Source organism: Sander lucioperca, chromosome 24 (genome assembly GCF_008315115.2).
Source record: "Sander lucioperca isolate FBNREF2018 chromosome 24, SLUC_FBN_1.2, whole genome shotgun sequence".
In the NCBI taxonomy this organism is placed as follows: domain Eukaryota; kingdom Metazoa; phylum Chordata; class Actinopteri; order Perciformes; family Percidae; genus Sander; species Sander lucioperca.
Genome location: NC_050196.1, coordinates 1,432,619 through 1,452,154, shown reverse-complemented (window position 1 = coordinate 1,452,154; position 19,536 = coordinate 1,432,619). Strand labels below are relative to the sequence as shown.

Here is a 19,536-nt window from a genome sequence, read left to right as displayed (position 1 = left end):
AGGTGAAAACAACTTCTGACAGGCTATTGTTAAACTGATGCTTTTGTTTTTGTTAAAGTGGTCTTTTGAGTATCAAAAAGTCACCCCTGTCAGCTTGAAAGGTGGCTGTAAAAAGTTTGTAGTTTTGTCCTTCACGGAGCAGGGGGGCTGTGGTCAGGTTGAATTAATGTCACTTAGAATTAATTCCAAAAGTGGCCAGTCTTTCACGGTGGAATAGAGTATATAAAAAATGTCCAGAGAAAACTCTCGAGTCACTCCTGCGGCATAATCCACTTCTCCACTCCCAATCCATACGCTCCGCATATATGGAATAAATTCAAGCTGACCACCTCCGCTGATCTCTGTGAAGGAGCCAAGTACAAATGTTGGGGCGTCGTGAGGCCTCCACTGTATCACATTACATGGGGTAATCTGACCGATTATCCTTCTTGAAGCTAAATTTGTCCCCAACACAATGTCTGTCTGATCAGCCCTCTTATCAGGCTGATATTGTCTCGTTTGGAACAATGTTGACTTCTCTGCTCTATTATTTATGTTTTAATAAAGCAGATGAAAACCCACCAAAACATTCTCCTCCCTTCACTTTTCCCACATGCCCCTTTTAAATTGTCTGTTGTCAACAGAAAATGAAGATACAGTGGTTGGCTCGGTAGGTAGCCTCGACGCAGAGGTCCAGAGTTCGAGTCCGACCTGTGGCGATTTCCTGCACGTCTTCCCCCTCTCTCGCCCCTTTTTCACCTAGCTGTCCTGTCCATTAAAGGTGGAAATGCCCCCAAAAAAGAATCTTTTAGAAAAGAAAATGAAGATACAAAAATGTTGATTCTCTGAGACATTAAATATGTATAAAATGCTTAACTATCCTAAGGCAGTACAACCCAAAGAGACACGTGTAAGGGAAATACACTGTGCTGGTACACCTGGTTGTAATTTACATAATCTTCAAGGGTGGGCGGCTGCACATTTACATGGCACAGTAAAGCAGCATGGTGACTGAACCACACCGTCCTTGTCTTGGACCCGCAGCATCCCTGTGGTTCCTCTGATTAGTCACAAATACACCATAATAAGCTCGCCGTTATCCTTGAATTCATGAATTCACTTGGATTAATTGTGATTTTCCCAAAAGCCACAAGGACCACTTTCCTTCTCTGGCTTTTATCCAACTGTATCCATCCTTTTGTCCATTTGAATTTTTACCATCTAAACAAAATGGGCCGTAATCACTTTAACCTTCCCCTGTCTTTCTTGTCTCTTGCTCCTCTTTCCACTACCAAGAAGAAATCTCATTAAAAGATTTCCACAGGAGTTCACATTAAAAGGGCCCCCCCCCAATCTCATTATTCATGCAACATTTCATTCTTTTCATCTGCAAATAATAAAAACAAAGAGATGACAAGACTCTTTTTGACCAAAAAAAAACTTCACATTGTAAAGTTGTTCAAATCACCAATCCTTTTCCTCAGGTGTTCAACTTTGACCCAGGGGCAGCTGTCAAGCAGAGGACAGCGGAGGATGTGAAAGCAGATGAAGACGTCACCAAACTCTGCATTCACAAGAGGAAGCTTCTGGCTGTGGCCACGCTGCACAAGAGCATGGGGACGCACCCACCTCTGACGCTGACCAGTCCAGGGGGAGGTACGAGTAAACCCAGTAAAAATCAGTGTTTCAGTATGATAGCAGCATTGAGACACACGTAGTGTAATATGCAGAGTAAAGCCCGTTGCTGGTGCTCCTATCCGCAGTAACTTAGTATGTGTTTCTGCTGAAAGAAACGTTAGCAACCAGCCAAATGTTGGTAAAAGTTGGCTGCTAGTTTAGTCCAGATTACCAGCCTGTTTGGTTGGTCTTGAATGTTAAAATTCTGACAATGTAGCAAGTGATTTGGGTTTTTCAAGCATTTGTTTTCAGAAATCTCTCTTTGTGATCTTCTAGTCTTTTGTTTTAGAGAGCAGTAAGTTTATTTAAACACTGATATTAACTATTTTGTCATTTTTATGGTTTGCCAGCCACTGTGGCCTGAGGATAACCATGACTTTGCTGCTCTTCCTTATATTTTGTCCAAGGTGTTGGTATTGATTTAACTCAAATGTGCTTTGTTTGACCTCAAGGTACATCGTCTGTGGTTGCTGCGCATTCCACAACTCAACGAGCAATAAGGACTAAACCCCACGATGGACTGCCTAATGCTCTTGGCCCAGACTGCAAGAATCCTTTCAAGATGATGATGGTCCCTGGACAACAACAGCAGCAGCAGAGGCTGTATCCACCCCAGGAGATGGGTGGAGCCCAGCAAACTGAGCTCTACTCTGGGTACCACAGGCACCAGAGGCTGGGCAGTGGGGAGCCAGGCCCCAAATCCCCCTACCGGGTTGGGTATGGAGGCATGCTGAGCCCACCTCCCTCCAGTGCTAAGCTGTATGGAGACGGCTCACAGTCTCCCAGTGCAGACACTCTGGGCACCCCTGATGGCTTTCCAAGGACCAATCCTTGTGGGTTTCCAGGAGCTGGCAGTCCAGGCTCAGCCTCTATCCATGGGAACTCTAGGACGCCTCTTTCCCCACCCAGTATAATGCTCCATGGCTCCCCTGCGGGCCAGCCATCCTGCGCCATGACAGGGAGGACTAGCACGCCCCTTTCCCCCACGGCCACTGCCAAAAGCCCTGTCATGAACATGAACATGCCTCGAGGGAACTTTCCCCCTGGTATGGATATGCCCCGTGCAGCGTTTCACCATAAAACACATCCCGTACCGCCTCCTCCATCCATACCACCATCCTGTGCCCTTCAGAAAAGGCAGTTGACCTCCGAAAAAGACCCATTAGGCATCCTGGACCCCATCCCCAGCAAGCCAGTCAGCCAGCCCCACACCAACGCCCCAAACCCCTCCAACTTTCAGCCTAACATCCACTCTCAGGTACAAATGATGAATGTAAACATACCCCCTCCCGCCATCGTTCCCTTGCCAAGCAACTTACCTTTACCCACAGTGAAGCCTGGGCCTGTGGGGCATGGCGGTCACGTTCAAAGGACTCAACAGGGTGGTCCGGCTTCCTCCATGTCCCCCTCCCCTGTCACTTCCCCTGTCCACATGGCAGGGCCTGCCCTTGGGAGAATGGAGGCCTCCCCTCATCGCTCACGCTCATCCTCCACCTCCTCTGACCATGGGAACTTTGCAATGCCCTCGGGACATCAGGCCCCATGTGGCAACATGAAGGTCCCCCCTCGTTCCCCCAGGTCTGCCATGGGATCTCCCAGACCAGCCATGCCCTCCAGCCCCTCCACCAACAAAACTGACCCACATCACCAGTACAAAGACTCCCAGATGCTGCCTGGGATGGGAAACTCGATTGGCACCCAGCAGCACAGCAACCCCATGTACTCGCCCACCTCTTCCTCCTCGTCGTCCTCTTCTATGGCAACCCCAAGCGCTTCCCAGAAGGGCCACCCAGGACTCCTGGGGATGCCTCTAAACCAGATCCTCAACCAACAGAATGCCGCTTCCTTTCCCGCCAGCAGTCTCTTGTCTGCCGCAGCCAAAGCACAGCTAGCAAATCAAAACAAACTCAGCGCTGCTGGCAACAGCCCTGCTGGCATGGCTGGTGGTGGTGTTGGTATGGCAGGCATGGGGGCCGGTAGCGGAGGTAATGGTGGAGGTGGCGGACACCCTGGCTCTATGAGCGGCCCTCGAGGCATGGAGGGACACAGCACTTTAAACTCAATGCTCCCGCCAAACTCCACCATGCTGCTCAACACTCCTGAGGGCCAGAGTGGTCGGGCGGCTCTTAGAGACAAGCTCATGGCCCAGCAGAGGGACCCCATGCGCAAACGAAAGCAGTCGTCGGGCAGCGCTGCCGTAAACCACGACAACAGTAACAACATGGTCTATAACATGCTTAACAAACGAGGCATGGGAGGACCCCACATGGCAGGGCCCATTGCCACTGAGCAGCCGCGCAAAGTAGGCCGACTTGGAAACCTTCCCCCAAACACCTCCATGGCCCAACTTCTCCAGTCCATGAGCTGCCAGAGCTCCCACAACCATCGCCCAGGTCTTAGCCCTGGCCCAGGGCCTCAAGGATCTGCACAGCTGCACTACAACGACAGCACAGTTATGGTCCCTGGTGGCCCTCAGCAGAATCTCCTAGCTCAGCAGAGGCTGCGGGGTCCTGGAGATGCCATGCAACACTGCCAGAACATGGACACCTCTGGGGGCCATCTGGGCTCTCGTCCAGGCCAGTTCCCTGACATCATAGCCCAGATGCAGGCCTCCTCCATGAGTAACAGTGGGCCTATGGGGCCAGGAGGTGGACCGGTGGGCCCTGATGGCATGCCGCTGGGGCGCCCCAACACTAACCCCCCGCCGCTGTCCCATCCCGGCCCTCACCCCTCACAGCACAACCACCTTCACGGTATGGGGCGGACTAGCATGGTGCTGATGCCACATGTAGGTGGTGATGGAAGCTGTACACAGACCATCTCTGATACAGGTGAGACACTTTATGATGCACTCTGCTGCTTTTCAGAGTCATCTAAGTCAATAGTTTATACTATATGTACATGTGCTGCTAAATATAAAAATTTTAAGGCATTTATACGTACTAAAATGGCACAATGGAGCCCTAATATGTGATTATTTATTGCTTCTATTTTCTGACATTTGCATTTCATGTCTAAAATAATTCCACTCATTTTTATTACGTGAGCATGGCAGTAATTAGTCATCATGTGACTACTTATTACTCTATTGACCCACAATTATTGATTTTGAAATGGCAATGTAGGGAATAAGATTCTAAAAGGCTCCTCGGATCGTTAATGATGAAAATTCAGAACACTACGTTTAGCAAAATGATACGAATGATCATTTCAGCTCTACATTACATCTACCCAAATGTAGATGTAAATGCTCAGAAGCAGCTTAGAATGAATTATACTGGTTTAATTTATAAAAATCCTAAAAAATTATGGTTTGGTGACATTTCAAAATGACTGACAGTAAATAAATTAAGCGGCCACAGTCCAAACTGACCGCCCTCTGGCTGGAGGATGGTGTTGATATCCTGTGCAGTTAATGACTGTTTGTGGTAAGCTAGTGGCTGGATGAAGATGTGGTTTCTATGGTTATGAGTGAACTGAAACCAAAGGATTTAGGTGATAGGCCCCGAGCCTAGACAGTCGGGCTCCTCCACTATCTCTGAGCTAATGAGCAGGCCCCTCATCTTTGGAAGCTCAGCTAATTGTCAGTCAGCCAGTGTTTCTCTTTGTTTTATTTGTATGCTAGCATCAGTCAATGGCGTAAGAAGATGGAGAAAGGATCTGGATCACGCTTTAAGGGAAGCAGCCCAGATAGAGCTTCTCCGAGCTGGCCGGTCGCTATAGTAACGATAGAGCCTGAATAGGGACCAAAGTGAAGCCTTTGATGAGGGTTTAGGCCTTGTGTGTGTTTGAATCGCTGTGTGTGCATGTCTCTGACTGCTTGTGTATTACAGTGTGTGTGTGCTTCTGTTTTATTTGTGTGCATATGAATGACTTTGTTAGTGACTGTATGTTTTTTTGTGTGTGTGTGTCTCTCATTCATCGTTGAGAGCGCTGAAAAGACCTAGATCTTTATTTTTCCCTTTCCTGCCTGCTGTGGGACTGGGCCATGAGTTTATATATTCACTGTGTGTCTGTGTTCTCATGTGGTTTATAATGGAGACACCTTAGCTCCTGCTGGACGCCACCTGGTCTTCTCACCAGGTGCCCCTTTATTCTGTATGTCTCCGAAGTAGGGCTGGGTACCGAATTCAATACTTTTCAGGCACCGACCGGATTGCTTCCTTCGTATCGAGTATCGAAAAATGCCTCGTCATTCAATACCAAATTTCAGTATCTAAGGAGTAAATCTCATCAGCGTCAGTGGGCCAATCAGCATGCAGCATGCTTCTACCAAGCTCTAATAATGTTTGTGATTGGCTGTCTGACGTTACAAATCGTATAGGCAGGAAAAACTCTGTTACGCGCAGAGACGGGGCTCATGTATTTGGTACAATACAAAAAAGTATTGTTTGGGAACCCTTATCGAAGTCACGGTATTGATATCGGTACTGGTATCAAAATCTTTTTAACGCTACCCAGCCCTACGCCAAAGTCAAGTCTTCGAAATCCAGGTAGTTCTGTGTAGGTCAGGAGGTAAAGGATGACAGGATTTAGGGATGCGTTACAAAATGACACACTGGTGATGGTTTTAGCAGCACCTGCATACTTTTAATCCAAACTTTGGCCTTCATTTGGACTCCATTTTGAAGAATGAAAGAAAGCTTCATGTGTCTTAAGCTGTTTGTAAACATATTCATGGCAAAGTTATATTTCACATTATAATTGAACCAACCAAGGCATATCTGACTCAACACCATATGGAGTTTAACACTGAGGGAGAATAGGTTGCCGGTTCTGCCAACCAATTGCCTCCTGTTGCTTGTCTGTTTTTATTATTCATAGCTATGTAGCCAGTTTTCACTATCTGTTTGTCTCTGCTCATTGTAATGGCTTAATCCTTTGGGGCCATCAATCTTTCCACTGCTAAACTCCCAATATTGGCCTGGCTGGGGCATCCATGTGTGTCCTGCTGTACAGTATGTTCATAATCTGATAAACAATCACACTTTTGGTTTGCGGGCTTCTGCTTCTACTTTTTTATTGGTGCTATGCTACCATTTACAGTTGCATTACCGCCATTAGCTCTTCTGCAGTCAGCATAAATGTGCTCATGCACGTACATCCTTGTCATAATCATAGAACGGGTGATAAAAACAATTGCGGGGTCCTGTCATCCAAGCATTACTCTGCAGTGCCTCTAGTGGTCCCAAAGACTTTAGACGTTTTTGTCCCCAAAGAGAAATTCTTTGTCACAAACACCGTACGATATGGACACGGCATGCTTACAGAGAAACAAAAGTACAAATATAACAGAATGACATGTAGAGAAAAAACACAGAGCGATAACACAGACAACGTGGCAGTGATTTATCTGGGTCTCATGTTTAGGGCTGCTATGGCTGCAGCGAGCTCTCTTGCACCCCAGGAACCCGTACCTGTGTCCAGAGGGCAGAATGGTGAAGTGGCTACTGAGTGGGTGTGTGTTGTGGCTGCGATGCGTGTGATGGCCTTAAAATTGAGATCTGTGGGCGTGGGTGTATGGGGAGACCAATTCGTTGGGCAGCCGTGTTGGTTACACATATGAGCATAAGGTATCTGTGTTATATATTGAAATTCGAAAGAAAGCAATGATCATCTGACACAGTTATAGTGAATACAGTAAATTGACTCACCTCAGCTCCTCAGAAATTTCCCTCCACTGTCTAAGGGCTTTGGTGACAAAAGCACATAAGCACTCACAGGCTCTTGGGATAAAAGAATATTCTGTCACCACATGGCAGATGCTATTCCTCTGAGTAGCTTGTTGATTTTCCCCATACTTAAAGCTAATTTGGATGACATGTTAGGGATCTTAAGAGCACTGGAAGCTCTTTGAAAGTGGCCTAGTCAGTGGCTTTTTAGCATCAGCCTCTAACCATCTGTTTCGAGACACCACTACCCCCCACCCCCTGCATCCACTCTTGCCATCAACAAATACTCAAAAGTTCATTGTAAACTCTCCCAGACCTCCTGCCACCCAGCTGACCTCCCCCTCCCCCCACCCACCCCCCAGCAGAATAAAATGCACCACCCGACCCTCGTAACCCCCCCTCATCCACCCACCCAACTTCCCCCAACAAGCTTCCTGGCAGTGGACAGCACCACCAATCATCACCCGGTTCCCATGGCAACCTCCCCCGGCAACAGCCGTCACTATATCATAGCAGTAGCGGAGGAAGGGGGGAGGGGGTTGGCCAAGTCGCGGCTCTCTGCGTTAGAGCGGAGGGGGGGGCGGGGGGGAAGAAAGAAAAGAGGAAAAAAAATGGAGAACACACACAGCTGCCCTTCAGCTACGTAGCATCGCACCAGCTGCTCCAGTCGGCACTCGTGTACACACACACACACACACACACACACACACACACACACACACACACACACAGCGTTGGGCCTCGGAGATTTTGTATTTGCTTCGGCTTTGTCTGCACAACATTGCTGCTGGGTTTTCCCTTCATTCATTGATACATATGTGGCCTTGATATATGTTGTTCATGTTCTGTCCTTGAACGCTTTGCTAACCAGTCTGTCTGGACCACGCATCTGTTAGTTTTGGGTGCAACAGATTAACGTGCAACTTTTTGTTCTCCGATTGTAAAAGTCTCTGTTGAGAATCACTCGTCCAGCTTTGCCATTCATTTTCTGGTTTCCTGTGTATTGAATTTATTTGGGCCGCCCACTCAAATAGATTCCGCTTCCACAACACAAGATGTGCTGGCTCGCCAAAAGCTTGAATGGAAATGCAATGGATAATGCAGATTATTTGCAAAGTCTGTTGTTGTGCTATTACATCAAGTTGTGGGGGCAATAACTAATTATAAATACTTGACTAATAATATAGAAAGCATATTTTTCTGTTATCATTGCTGTGCCATTTGGTTGATGTACTGGTCATCCCCCGTTAGCTCCGTTTCGTGTGGGGGGGGGGCCCAGGACAATTTTGACTGATAATGTCCCAATGGTTTTGCAGGAAACCCCTCATCCCTTGGCTGTGGTATGGGCGGCCTGCAGCCACACATCAACACCGGCGGAGGTCAGATGTACCAGCAGCAGGTCCACCAGGGCATGCAGCAGGGGGTGGTCTCCCACCCGGCCTACCAGGGACAGCAGCACTTCTCTGACAACTCACCCTACACAGACGGCAACAACGGCAATGCTGGCGCCATGGCCTGCCTCTACCAGAACTACCAGGTGGGACGAGGAGTTACATTTTAATCTCTGCAGCATTTTCTGATAGTTTCATAGAAAAACATTTGTCCTTATCTTGTGACCTTGCTGTTGTGTCCATAGCCGGGGATGTTGTCGCACCCACAGTTCAGGGAGGGGCAACAGCCCCAGGGCGAGGGGCTTCCAGCGGGTACAGCTGGCGGTGACAGGGGACCCGGCGGCCCAGAGTCGGTAGACGCCATCTACAGAGCCGTGGTGGACGCCGCCAGCAAGGGCATGCACGTTACCATAACAACCACAGTGAGCGGGACAACACAGGCGAGTCCGGTGCCTGCCCTCAGCGCCATGAGTGCCTTCACTGCGTCAATAGGGGAGCCGGTCAACATCCCCCAAGCAGTTAGCACGGTCCTGCACAGGCACCAGGACGGGGAGGCGTTACCCATGCAAGCCAGACCGAGGCAGGTGAGGCCGGGACGGGGTCAGAAGAACATGGATCCAGGGAAGAGCACTCCAGACTGCCCCGAGGCCAACGACTACTTCCGTTCTCCTGGCCGTGGGACTCCCAGGGGGCAGTGGGACGGGGATGCGCAGCACGGGGGAGGCTTCGATGCTCACAGCAACAACAGTGCCTGGGGTGGTGAGGAGTTTCTGGAGTGCTCTACCCAAGTTAGGAGTAGTCCCTGCATGGAGCGACCCGCCAGCCTGGCCCCTGCCCCGCCCTGCCCCACCGAGGGGTCCAACGACCACAGCCTGGTCATGGCTCACGATAAGGCCTTTCTCGACGATGGCTATCGCTTCAACAACTGCAACCGGACACCCGCTAACTACAAGGAGCGTCTGGAGCAGACGGTGGAGCGCTGCGTCCACATCAATGGCACCACGCCTCACTTCAGCACCCGGGGTTACGGAGAAGTCCTGGGCCCCCCGCGGCAGGAGCTGACGGGGGACGACCAGTCGCCCAGCTCCTCCACTAGCCTGGAGGGACCGCTGGCCACAGCCAAAGACTACAGCCACTACAACGGCCACTTCAACGGTATGGCGCCCAGCCCCTCGGACACAAAGAGCCTGAGCAGTGAGGAGGACCTGCGGCAACCAGACTCTCCCTCCTCGGAGCTGCTTCACTACCGGTCCAGGACCTTCAACATGGGGGAGCTGGTCTGGGGCCAGCTGAAGGGCTTCCCACCTTGGCCTGCCAAGCTGGCCGGGGATGAACAAGTGCACAGCGCTGCTATGCAGCTGCGGGAGCAGGCCAAGGTGAGAAACCCATCTGTGACCACCTGTCATAATTTTACAAGCCAACTTGAATTCTCAGACTAAATAAGACTGCGTAAAGGCTGATTTCAGTGGCTGCTACAGTCGGCTTAACAAAGTTACCAGCCAGATATAGAGCCATGTAGAGTCTTGGGGGAAAGCAAACTATTTTCCCAGTGTAAGATAGACGCATGCCAGAAAGTCGAGATGGGAGAATAAGTTGTATATGACAAAGTTTTCCCTGGAAGAAAACCTATTGCAACACTGAAAAGTGAGAGGGAAACAAGCATTTTTGTCCACTGGCCATAGTGGCAGATTGATTCTAAATTTCTCCAAACACTTATACCATTTTACCTGCCAATTCAGAATTTCAGAATATATGAGCTCCTACGAATGATGACTGCCAAATGAACTAGTAGACGGTACAACAAATCCACTTTAATTTTCTGGTATTTGGTGGGAAATTCTCAGTCTGCACCTGCACTGAATGTACTCAGATGTTTTGTCTCGTCTCCATCCAGGTAGAGCCAGAGAAGCTAAAAACACTAACTCACGACTTGGAGGCACTTGATCGAGCCGCCAAAAGAGGCCTGAAGTAAGTAAACCGGTCCTCCATATTGTTGCTTTAGCAAATAATTTGTGTGTGTATTTATGAAAATGCCGAAAGATAGACTGCAACTTAAATCTAAATGAGGTGCTTAGATGGTTTCTGTCTTTCTCATATCATTGCCTTAATTGACCCTAAGCCACCCCAAACTTTCCAGTTTAGCATTGCCCATAGGCAGTTTACAGTGATAACAGGGGCAGATTAACTCGGAATTTGTGGTCATTTTTTGCAACGGTGGGTCCTTGATTTCAGACAGAGGTAGATGAAACCAGGTTTCTCAGTTCTAGTCAGTGATCAATAATTTTGTGCCTTGTAATAATGCAAAAAAATAAATAAAAGCAGATGCCAAAACTTACAGCTTTCAGGGAAAACCTCCCCAACTGATGATCCATGTAGACGTTATGGAAGTAAAGAAACATTGTTTTCTGTTTTGCAGGGCAGTTAGCGAGCCCTAGTAAGGAAGTACAGTATTTCAATTTTTTATCACAGGTTCAGATGTTTACTGTAAAGTACGTAATATGTTACTTGAACAAGCTACATAAAGATTAGCGTTTGCGTCCAAAATCCCACACTAACATGCTATTTAGTAGCTAAAACAGTATGTGAGATTTTTTTAGTACGTCCGAAACATTAGTATATAACCTATAGTATGTGAAGTGCATACTAATTCCTGTAAAATATTACAGTATGCAATACTGGACACTATGCCGGCATAAGTATCCCACAATGCAATGCGGTAGTAACGACAACGTTCGTAACAAACAAACCGAGGAGCTCTGTAACGTCAATAACGCTCTAATTTACATTTCTACATATAAAAATCCGTGATTTTGTCACCTGCGACTGTTGGTCTAGCTGCTTTCCTCTTTCAGTAATTGAAGCGTTATCTGGCGATGTCGCTGGAGGAAGGGTCAGCAGGCCACATTCAGGATGTAGTGCAGAGGAGGAGACTTCGGACGCAACCTAGCTTTATGCGTTATTGTTTGTATTTGAAAGAGTTCTGATCGCTATGATTGGAATTGCTGCTTAGGGGGAGGGGTGTTCAACGATTGATCAGTTCCGGTTGATTCGTTGGAGTTCGTCCAGTGTAACATAGACACCTAGTCGTTACAGGTGACGCTCTGAAACAGAGTTTTGGTCCTGCTTTGAATCCCTGTCTGGCTGCCTTAGCTTAAATGTAACCAGGGCTTTAAATTAACTTTATTTGATCACCAGGCAACACGGCTAGTAGATTTTTAAAGTGACCAGCCAATCAGATTTTCCACTAGCCAAATTTAACTTTACTTTTTTCTCAGCTCCTCTGGTTTGTTTCATTCCGTTCGTCTTCTTCGTTATAGCGCAGCTCGTAATCGATATTGCGCTCGTTAGCCAACGGTAATATAAAACGCCAGGACATAGTGTTCATGGGAAATGTAGGATCAGTACTACAAGCACTATTGCCAGATAAAGACTATGTTTTACAAGCCAAACACACACCAAAATGTCAGAAAACAGACCAATCTGGAAACACTGACTTGTTTTCTGCAGCCTCCCGTTCATAAAAAAAATGCAGGGCAGACCAACGCAGTTGTCAATGTCCCGTCCAGCGCCCGTGCACCCATCGTTGCTCCCATGGGCGTGCTGGTCTTACAGGGAGGTGTGTTCAGGTGCATTCTGGGCATGTTGCTATCTTGAGGCAGCGGGAAGTGATCGCGCCACTGACCAACCAAAATATGGTCCAAAGTCAGTAAAGCAGCATTTCATTGTTATTTTAACAGCGCATTAGTAAAATGCTCCTAGGCTCGTGCACAGTGCGCCCACACTATGCTTGTTACACACACAGGGACGCACAGCAGCACACACACATGCAGAAGATTACAAATAAAAATATTACGGTGCAAATATAGCAATGCACCAAGGTCCAAACGCGCCTGGCTTTTAAAGGGAATGGGAGATAACACTGATTGGTTTATTGCATGTTACGCCCAAAACACTCAATGAATTAATGAAGACACTAAGTACAACCCTTTGTACCCTACCCTTTTTTCCGCCGTCAAACTAGCAAAAGTGGATTTGGACACGCCCTAAACGCACCTGCGCCAGGCGCTTCACGCCGTGCGCTTAGATCGTTTTACCTTTTAAGCCCTGAATGTAAATAATGTAAAAATGTTAATGTTCAACAGACAGGGAAAACTGAATAATCACTTGGAAGCTGCTATCCACGAGGCCATGAGCGAGCTGGATAAGATGTCGGGCACAGTGAGTGTTTACACCTTTTCTTGATCTCCAAGAACAAATTTGAAGACACCACTTATCTCCTCACGAAAGCGTTGCTTTGACTCCGCCTCCCTGTTGCAGCCGCCACCCTAATGTTTTCTCTCTGTCTGCCGTCAGATCCCGTCGCGGGATCGTCAGGTGAAGCTCCCCAAGCCCAAGAGGAGGAAGATATCCAGATAACATTGAATGTGTCGGCCCCAGAACGTCCTCAAAGCCTTTCGGAGACTGCGTACCGTTCCGCCTTGATGCGATCTGAGCTCTCTAAACAGGTGCTACACATGGGACTTTTTCAGTGGTACATCCCTCTTTGTTCTATGATATCAACTTGACTTAACGACCGACCACGGAAAAAGGTGCTGGAAGAAACTCCAATCACCGATACGGTTTTCAACTGTAGAGGAAAACAAACAAAGAGAAAATAGAGGAAAAAAAAACATTGGTTGCAATTTGTCTACAGCTCACTGAATTAACTATTTTTTTCTAGTATAAAATAGTAAAAAAAAAAAAAAAAAAAGAAGCTACGAGCATTACCTTACATATTTAAGAAAAATAGACAGTCCAAATATTTCTGATACATTTTCAATATGTATATAGATATCCTGAAATTTCATGCTATTAAGAATTGTATGTAAATATTGTACAATGTCATGTACAAGCATACCTAATGCACATTTTATCTTTTATTGTACAAAAACAAAGCAGAAGTGTACCAATGTCTTGGTTTCTATTCAGAAGTGCGGTTGCATTACGGCCGCATGCATAGGATAAATAAGAATAGAGCCTAAAGCTTTTTATATGATGAACTGTAAGACGTTGCTGTTTTTTTGTCTGTCTGTTTGTTTTTGTAAGGGAACAGCAGTGAAACAGGCACGAGTATATGAGTTCTCCATTACGAAAGTCACTTCACGCCAGTTAAGTGTTCATTTGTATTGGGGGGGAAAAAAAGATTTAAAAAAAAAAAACCAACAACCAGAATGAACTTTACCAGCAGAAAGTGTTCAATGACGAAGTGACGAATGTTGGTAAACCTGCACCTGCTCCGCCAGTCACTTTGACGGGAAAATCATGATATTTGGAGATCAATTTTTGTGCTAAACTATTTTTTTGGATTTACCAATCATCGTAACTGGCAGACGACGAAAGAAAGTTGGTTACCCTGTCCGTTTTTTAGAAAGGAAAAATCCACCTTCAGGCACCTCTACGTTGTTAATTGTCATTTTGTGTTCCTTGCATTTCAGGAGTTTTTGCAACACAAAAAGTGTTGTAATTATTCTACTTTTTTTTTGCAAGATTGACTTTCCACAACTCCCGATGAAGACCCAGGAGGGCCAGATAGTAGAGCTGCATCTCTTTTGATAATCGCGTAATCGTTTGTAATTCTTCGAGAGAAAACCATGAATGTGAAGAAATTTGCAGCATTTGTCTTTTTAAAGATACTTTTTTGGGCATTTCCGCCTTTAATCATTAGACAGCTTAGATATGAAAGGGGGAGGGGGGTGGGGGTGGGGGAGACAAGTAGGAAAGCTGCCGCAGGTCGGATTCGAAACCTGGGCCTCTGCGTCGAGGAATAAACCTCTACATATGGGCGCGCGCTCTACCAACTGAGCTACCTGTGCGCCCGATTTGTAACGTTTCTGTTTAAATATTATTGTAAATTGATTATATCTTCCGGTACTGACCTTTGGGTGGAAAAACAAACGTCACACCCAGGCTTTAGGAAATGCGAGGTGTTTTCAGGTTTTTTTTTTGGCATTTCATAGACTAAGACGATTAATGAGGAAGAATCGGAAAGCTAATGGATGATGAAATGAATCCCCAGTTGATGGCTACCTGGCTCCTGTAGCTGTTTCTATCCGTTTACATGCACCATACTAACCACATTAACTGTAACATGCAGCCGGTCAATAATCAGATTCCATGACCTTTTTTATATTTGAACTGCATTCAAACAATAAGCAGATAGGATCTCAACAGTGTGGTTGGGGAAGTAAAAACCCTGCTGATTTTCTCCATAAGGATTTAGATTATCAGATATAATGTCCAAACCAATCCGAGGCAGACTGACCACGAGCTCCGAGGTTGTGTAACAGAAATTTCTGCTCCTGAAGAAGTTAGAAGTCCGTATGAAATCAAACTTGTACTGAGAAAAACATCTTTTATTCGCAAGAAAACTCCTCCGCTCCCTGACAGGAAGCAGCTTGCTAGGCTAACTCCCATCTTGATACATGATTAATAGTGAATCTTGCTAAACATACGTTACGAAAGAAGTGAATATATGTGTAGGTCCTCTAAAATATCGGGTGGTTAGATTTCTTGATTATAATTGATTTATATGACAAACATTACAAGACAAACCAATATCTAATAAAATATTTAAAATAAGAGTACTTTTTCCCTACCGCACAATATAATGTCTTCTATCTGGATGTTGATACATAAAGATTTTTGTTTGATACGTGAGAAGTTTAGCTCGGACTTCAAGGCACAAACGTTATTCCATGTCACCGGTCTCAGGATCCCAAGAGTCTGGATGGTTCAACGCAGCGCTCTTCGCAATCAAAATGTTTAAAAGAAAAAGAAAAAGTCAAGGAATGTTGACTAAAAATGACGTAAACGTGACAAAAGCGCCCAAAAAACATTTAAAAAAGCGACTAAAGGCATTGAAAGCCTAGAAAATGGCAGAATAGAGCTTTCGGATAAAGCGTCAAACAAGAAGGCACTAACAATGTTCTAAAAAGCCACAAAAACGTAAAAAATAAATTTAAAAAATGTTGAAAAAAGCATCGAAAAATGTGTTGATTTTCACACAACACGAGGCGAAGCGGACGCCGGATGCAACATGAAATCACTCGTAACGGAGAGTGTCTTTGGGTGGATTTTTCCTTCAACTACGACCGAGAATCACAGGCTGCATTGATGAATTATGTCATTAGGTTGTTGTGATTATGTTCTTGTGCTTGTTTGTACAGTGATTCCCCCCCCACCCCCCATGACTGTAGTCAACTATAGCTTTAGGTAGAGTAAACCAAGCTCCGAGGCAGAGTCTAGATTATCAAAAGGAACACTAACTTGGTTTGTTTCGAGAGCAGTGGAAGCATTTCTCGCGTTTAGGGGCCTTGTGGTTATTTTGTTCTTGTTTTTTTTGCTTATTGATGTAAATTATTTATGTACAGTACTCCATATTTATTTTAAGCTTTACAAATATGCTAGATGGCAATAATACTACCGAGAGTTGAGAACTCAAGCCTTATATGTGTATATCTATGTTTTTTGTTGTTTTCCCGACAGTGAACAGATCATGTGTTTTCCGAGTCCATTACAAAGGTCATGTTCCCTTTATTTTTTTTTTATATTTAAGAAGTGAGCGTTGCAGAGAACACTCTTTTACAGTGAGGCTCTTCTGCCTTTTATCTACTTGTTTTTGTTCCAGATCGTGTCATGGATTTCTTAGTTACAGGAAGAAAAACGTGACAACGTCTGCCTCCCAAGACCATACTATTTATGAATATGCACATCTAAAAAAAAAAAAAAAAAAGGCAGACAGCGTTTCTGTTGGTGATAAATGCAGTTTGAACTCGACTAGCTACTGTAAGTTTGATTCGCCCGCACAGTAAAACGACTGAATCGCTTGATCGGTCTTAAAAGCCGACAGTTATGCACAGTATTTGGGATCTCTGGATCAACACACACGCACACACACACACACACACACACACAGCTGAAATCACTACAGAATTATCAGTGCAATATACCAATCGATCGGTCGGCAAAGATCAACAGCTTAGGCCTCCTGCACGCTGGCTGCGTGGCGTGAGCGTGTGTGTTTCTGTTGCGTGGCGGCTGCGTGGCGTTTTCTATGTCTTTGCACACCAGAAACGGGTCTGCTGCTGCCTAGCCTCGTCTGTACACATGTATGTTTCCCATTGATTTACTGCACTCAAGCAGTAGTATATATATATATATATATATATATATATATATATATATTTTTTTTTTTTTTTTTCATGTTAAACATAAATATATACTGATCTGATTACAGCAAAGACAACGTCGGCAGTATTGACGGCAAAATAGGCTCCAGAATATTTCCTTCTGTATTGACAGGTGCAATATTTGAAAATCGATAATTATTTTTTTTTTTTTATTACATTTATATCTGCATTTATGTCAAAACCTCGAGACTTTCAAACATCAACATGTCATTTATTAAATGTATTCGTGTCAAAATGACATATAAACATCTTTTCGTGTTCTATTTTGCCTGAAAACGCTTCCAACACGCTTGCGTAGACGTCGGTTCTATTTCTAGCATGCACCCGTTTTCGGCGACGTGCGTGTCACGCAGGAAGTGTGCAAGCTCTAACCCGTTAACACGGTAGCCGAAATAAAAACGGACACGCCACGCAGCCAGTATGCAGAGCTCTTAGAAACACGGCGTCTCTGACTGTTGGAAACCGTTTGGTTTCGTTGGTATTCATCTTTTTTCCCCACATGTCCTATAACCCTAAGAGCCATGAAGTAGTAATTTATTTGTAGCTTCACCTTTCACATGTACACACAACTATCTCCCAGGCTCAAAATCTCCATTTAATTTGATTCCATATCAAAGTATCTGAAGCACACAAGGAACCCCCAACTATCTCAAATGTTTCTAATGATAACCGTTAAAAAAACCAAATAGTACACTACTTTGTAAAGAGCTCCTTTCTTGCTCAGTAAAACATGAAAACACTACTATTAAAGCATCCACATCTTTTGGATGTGCACACACGTTTTCTGACCCTAGTCGACTGTAATTAGTGGCGAGGAATCCCACAAATGTTCTTTGGGTTTTCTAATGTACCCTAAATATCCTAAATGAGGAGCCTCAACGTCAAACTATGACTTCCAAGCCAAGTAAACAATTTAAACATTTCTTATTGTCTTCATGCGCACACCCTTTTTAAGGAACCTTAAACTTCAGTTAAGTACTGTATTTTCTAATGAGATCGCTCATATATCTCAGAACTTTTCTTGCATTCTTTGTCGTGTGCACACTGGACAAAAACTCGGACATTTTTGTAAAAGCCCTTAATTTGTAGCAACAAAAAAAATATCAGTATTAAAGACAAATATCAGGTCTTGTTATCAGCTTCTAAATACATGTGGGTGCATCCTTTTGTCCAGCCTCTTTCCAAGAGATTTCAAGTTTATATGTTATAGCGTATGGGTTAAAATGTCTACTTAAAAAAAAACCTGTTGAAAATATCCATGTTCTTCAAAAATGTCCCTATCTTTTTCTTCAGTGTGCGCAGAACCTCCAGAGTTGACTTTTTTTATTTTTTACTGTAATCTGTGGCAAGGAAATCCTCCGGGCCGTTTTCAAAATGTGACGTTGGGTGTCGAGAACACAGCTCTTTTCGGTAAAGTTCATTCTGCCTCTCCACTCCCCCCCCCTCCGTTTTTTTGTGCAATGACATGCAGGAACCCGGTCTCATGTTGGGAACCCATGTGTTATGGATCTGTTATATCAATTTCATGTTATTTGTAGTCAAGAGTTCAAAGCATTTTTGTGTTTGAGATGGTCTGTGCAGTCTATTTTTTTCCGCCTCCTGCCTGTGCGTGTGTGTGCGGTTGTGTGTGTTGAGGTGTGATTTTATTTTTACATTTTTTTCCTGGTGTTTTGATTTCTGCTCTCTCCCTCTTCCTCTTCCACCCTTTTCATTGTCAGTATTTTTTTTTTTTTTTCCCCCAACTTGTAATTAAGTATATATTTTCTCACTAATATATACTTTACAAAAAATAGACTTGCGTGAAGTATGATGTGCACTTGATTTGAGATGCTCTCGTTTGTTTTTCTCTCTCCTTTTTGTTTTGCATTAATGTGGGCTAGGGATAGTTTGTCAGAGTCCATTATTTTGAGATTGTTTGGACTTTCTTTTTTTTAATGGTTTGATGTAAGCAGCATTTTTTTGTAAATATTGTGAAACATTACAGGTCATGCAGTGATGTAACATTTTGAACGATGTTGCACAGATGTTTAAGATATTAAAAAAAAAAAAAACATGGTCACTCTTACTTGAATAATCTGGCGTGTATCGTGTATTTATGTTCCCTGTTTCTTGTGTCTTCGTAGTTCCCAACGCTGGTTTATTGCGATGTTTCTTAAAATGGGGTTAACAAGAAAACGGCCCCTATAGGTAAAGACTGAGAACACAAGATGGCCTTTCTGCATTTTATTTCTCCTAACCTTTACGATACGACTTTGTCTGTCCACACTGAGATTCCTTCTGCGCTCCCGCCCCAAAAAGGAGAAAAAAATGAAAAAACACACACAGCTAGACAACTATTACATTTAACAAGTAATAAAAGAGTTCTTAAGCCTGTTGTGTCTAAAAGAAGGGACTCTAAATCGCCTGTTTGAAGGCAAAAGTTGGTATTCATAATTTAAATCAGTGTTTTTTAAAATGGGGGTGCATGTCCCCCTAGGGGTACTTTAGAGGAATGCAGGGGGTACGTGAGATTTATTTTGCAAAAATATGTCATACATAATTCATAAAATAATGATACTATAATGAATGAATTAATGGATGGATTCTAAA

General features: G+C 44.7%; 1 protein-coding gene across 1 annotated transcript in view; it reads left to right on the top strand.

Moving 5' to 3' along the window:
* LOC116048616 (methyl-CpG-binding domain protein 5) overlaps positions 1-14,092 on the top strand; it is a 28,155-nt gene extending 14,063 nt beyond the window's left edge. Inside the window, exons 5-11 of the mRNA XM_031297788.2 lie at positions 1,464-1,635; positions 2,109-4,487; positions 8,645-8,865; positions 8,965-10,095; positions 10,614-10,687; positions 12,862-12,937; positions 13,073-14,092. Coding sequence (XP_031153648.1) covers positions 1,464-1,635; positions 2,109-4,487; positions 8,645-8,865; positions 8,965-10,095; positions 10,614-10,687; positions 12,862-12,937; positions 13,073-13,135 — 4,116 coding nt within the window. The 3' untranslated portion in view covers positions 13,136-14,092. The remainder of the gene's footprint in view (positions 1-1,463; positions 1,636-2,108; positions 4,488-8,644; positions 8,866-8,964; positions 10,096-10,613; positions 10,688-12,861; positions 12,938-13,072) is intronic.
* Positions 14,093-19,536: the final 5,444 nt, after the last annotated feature.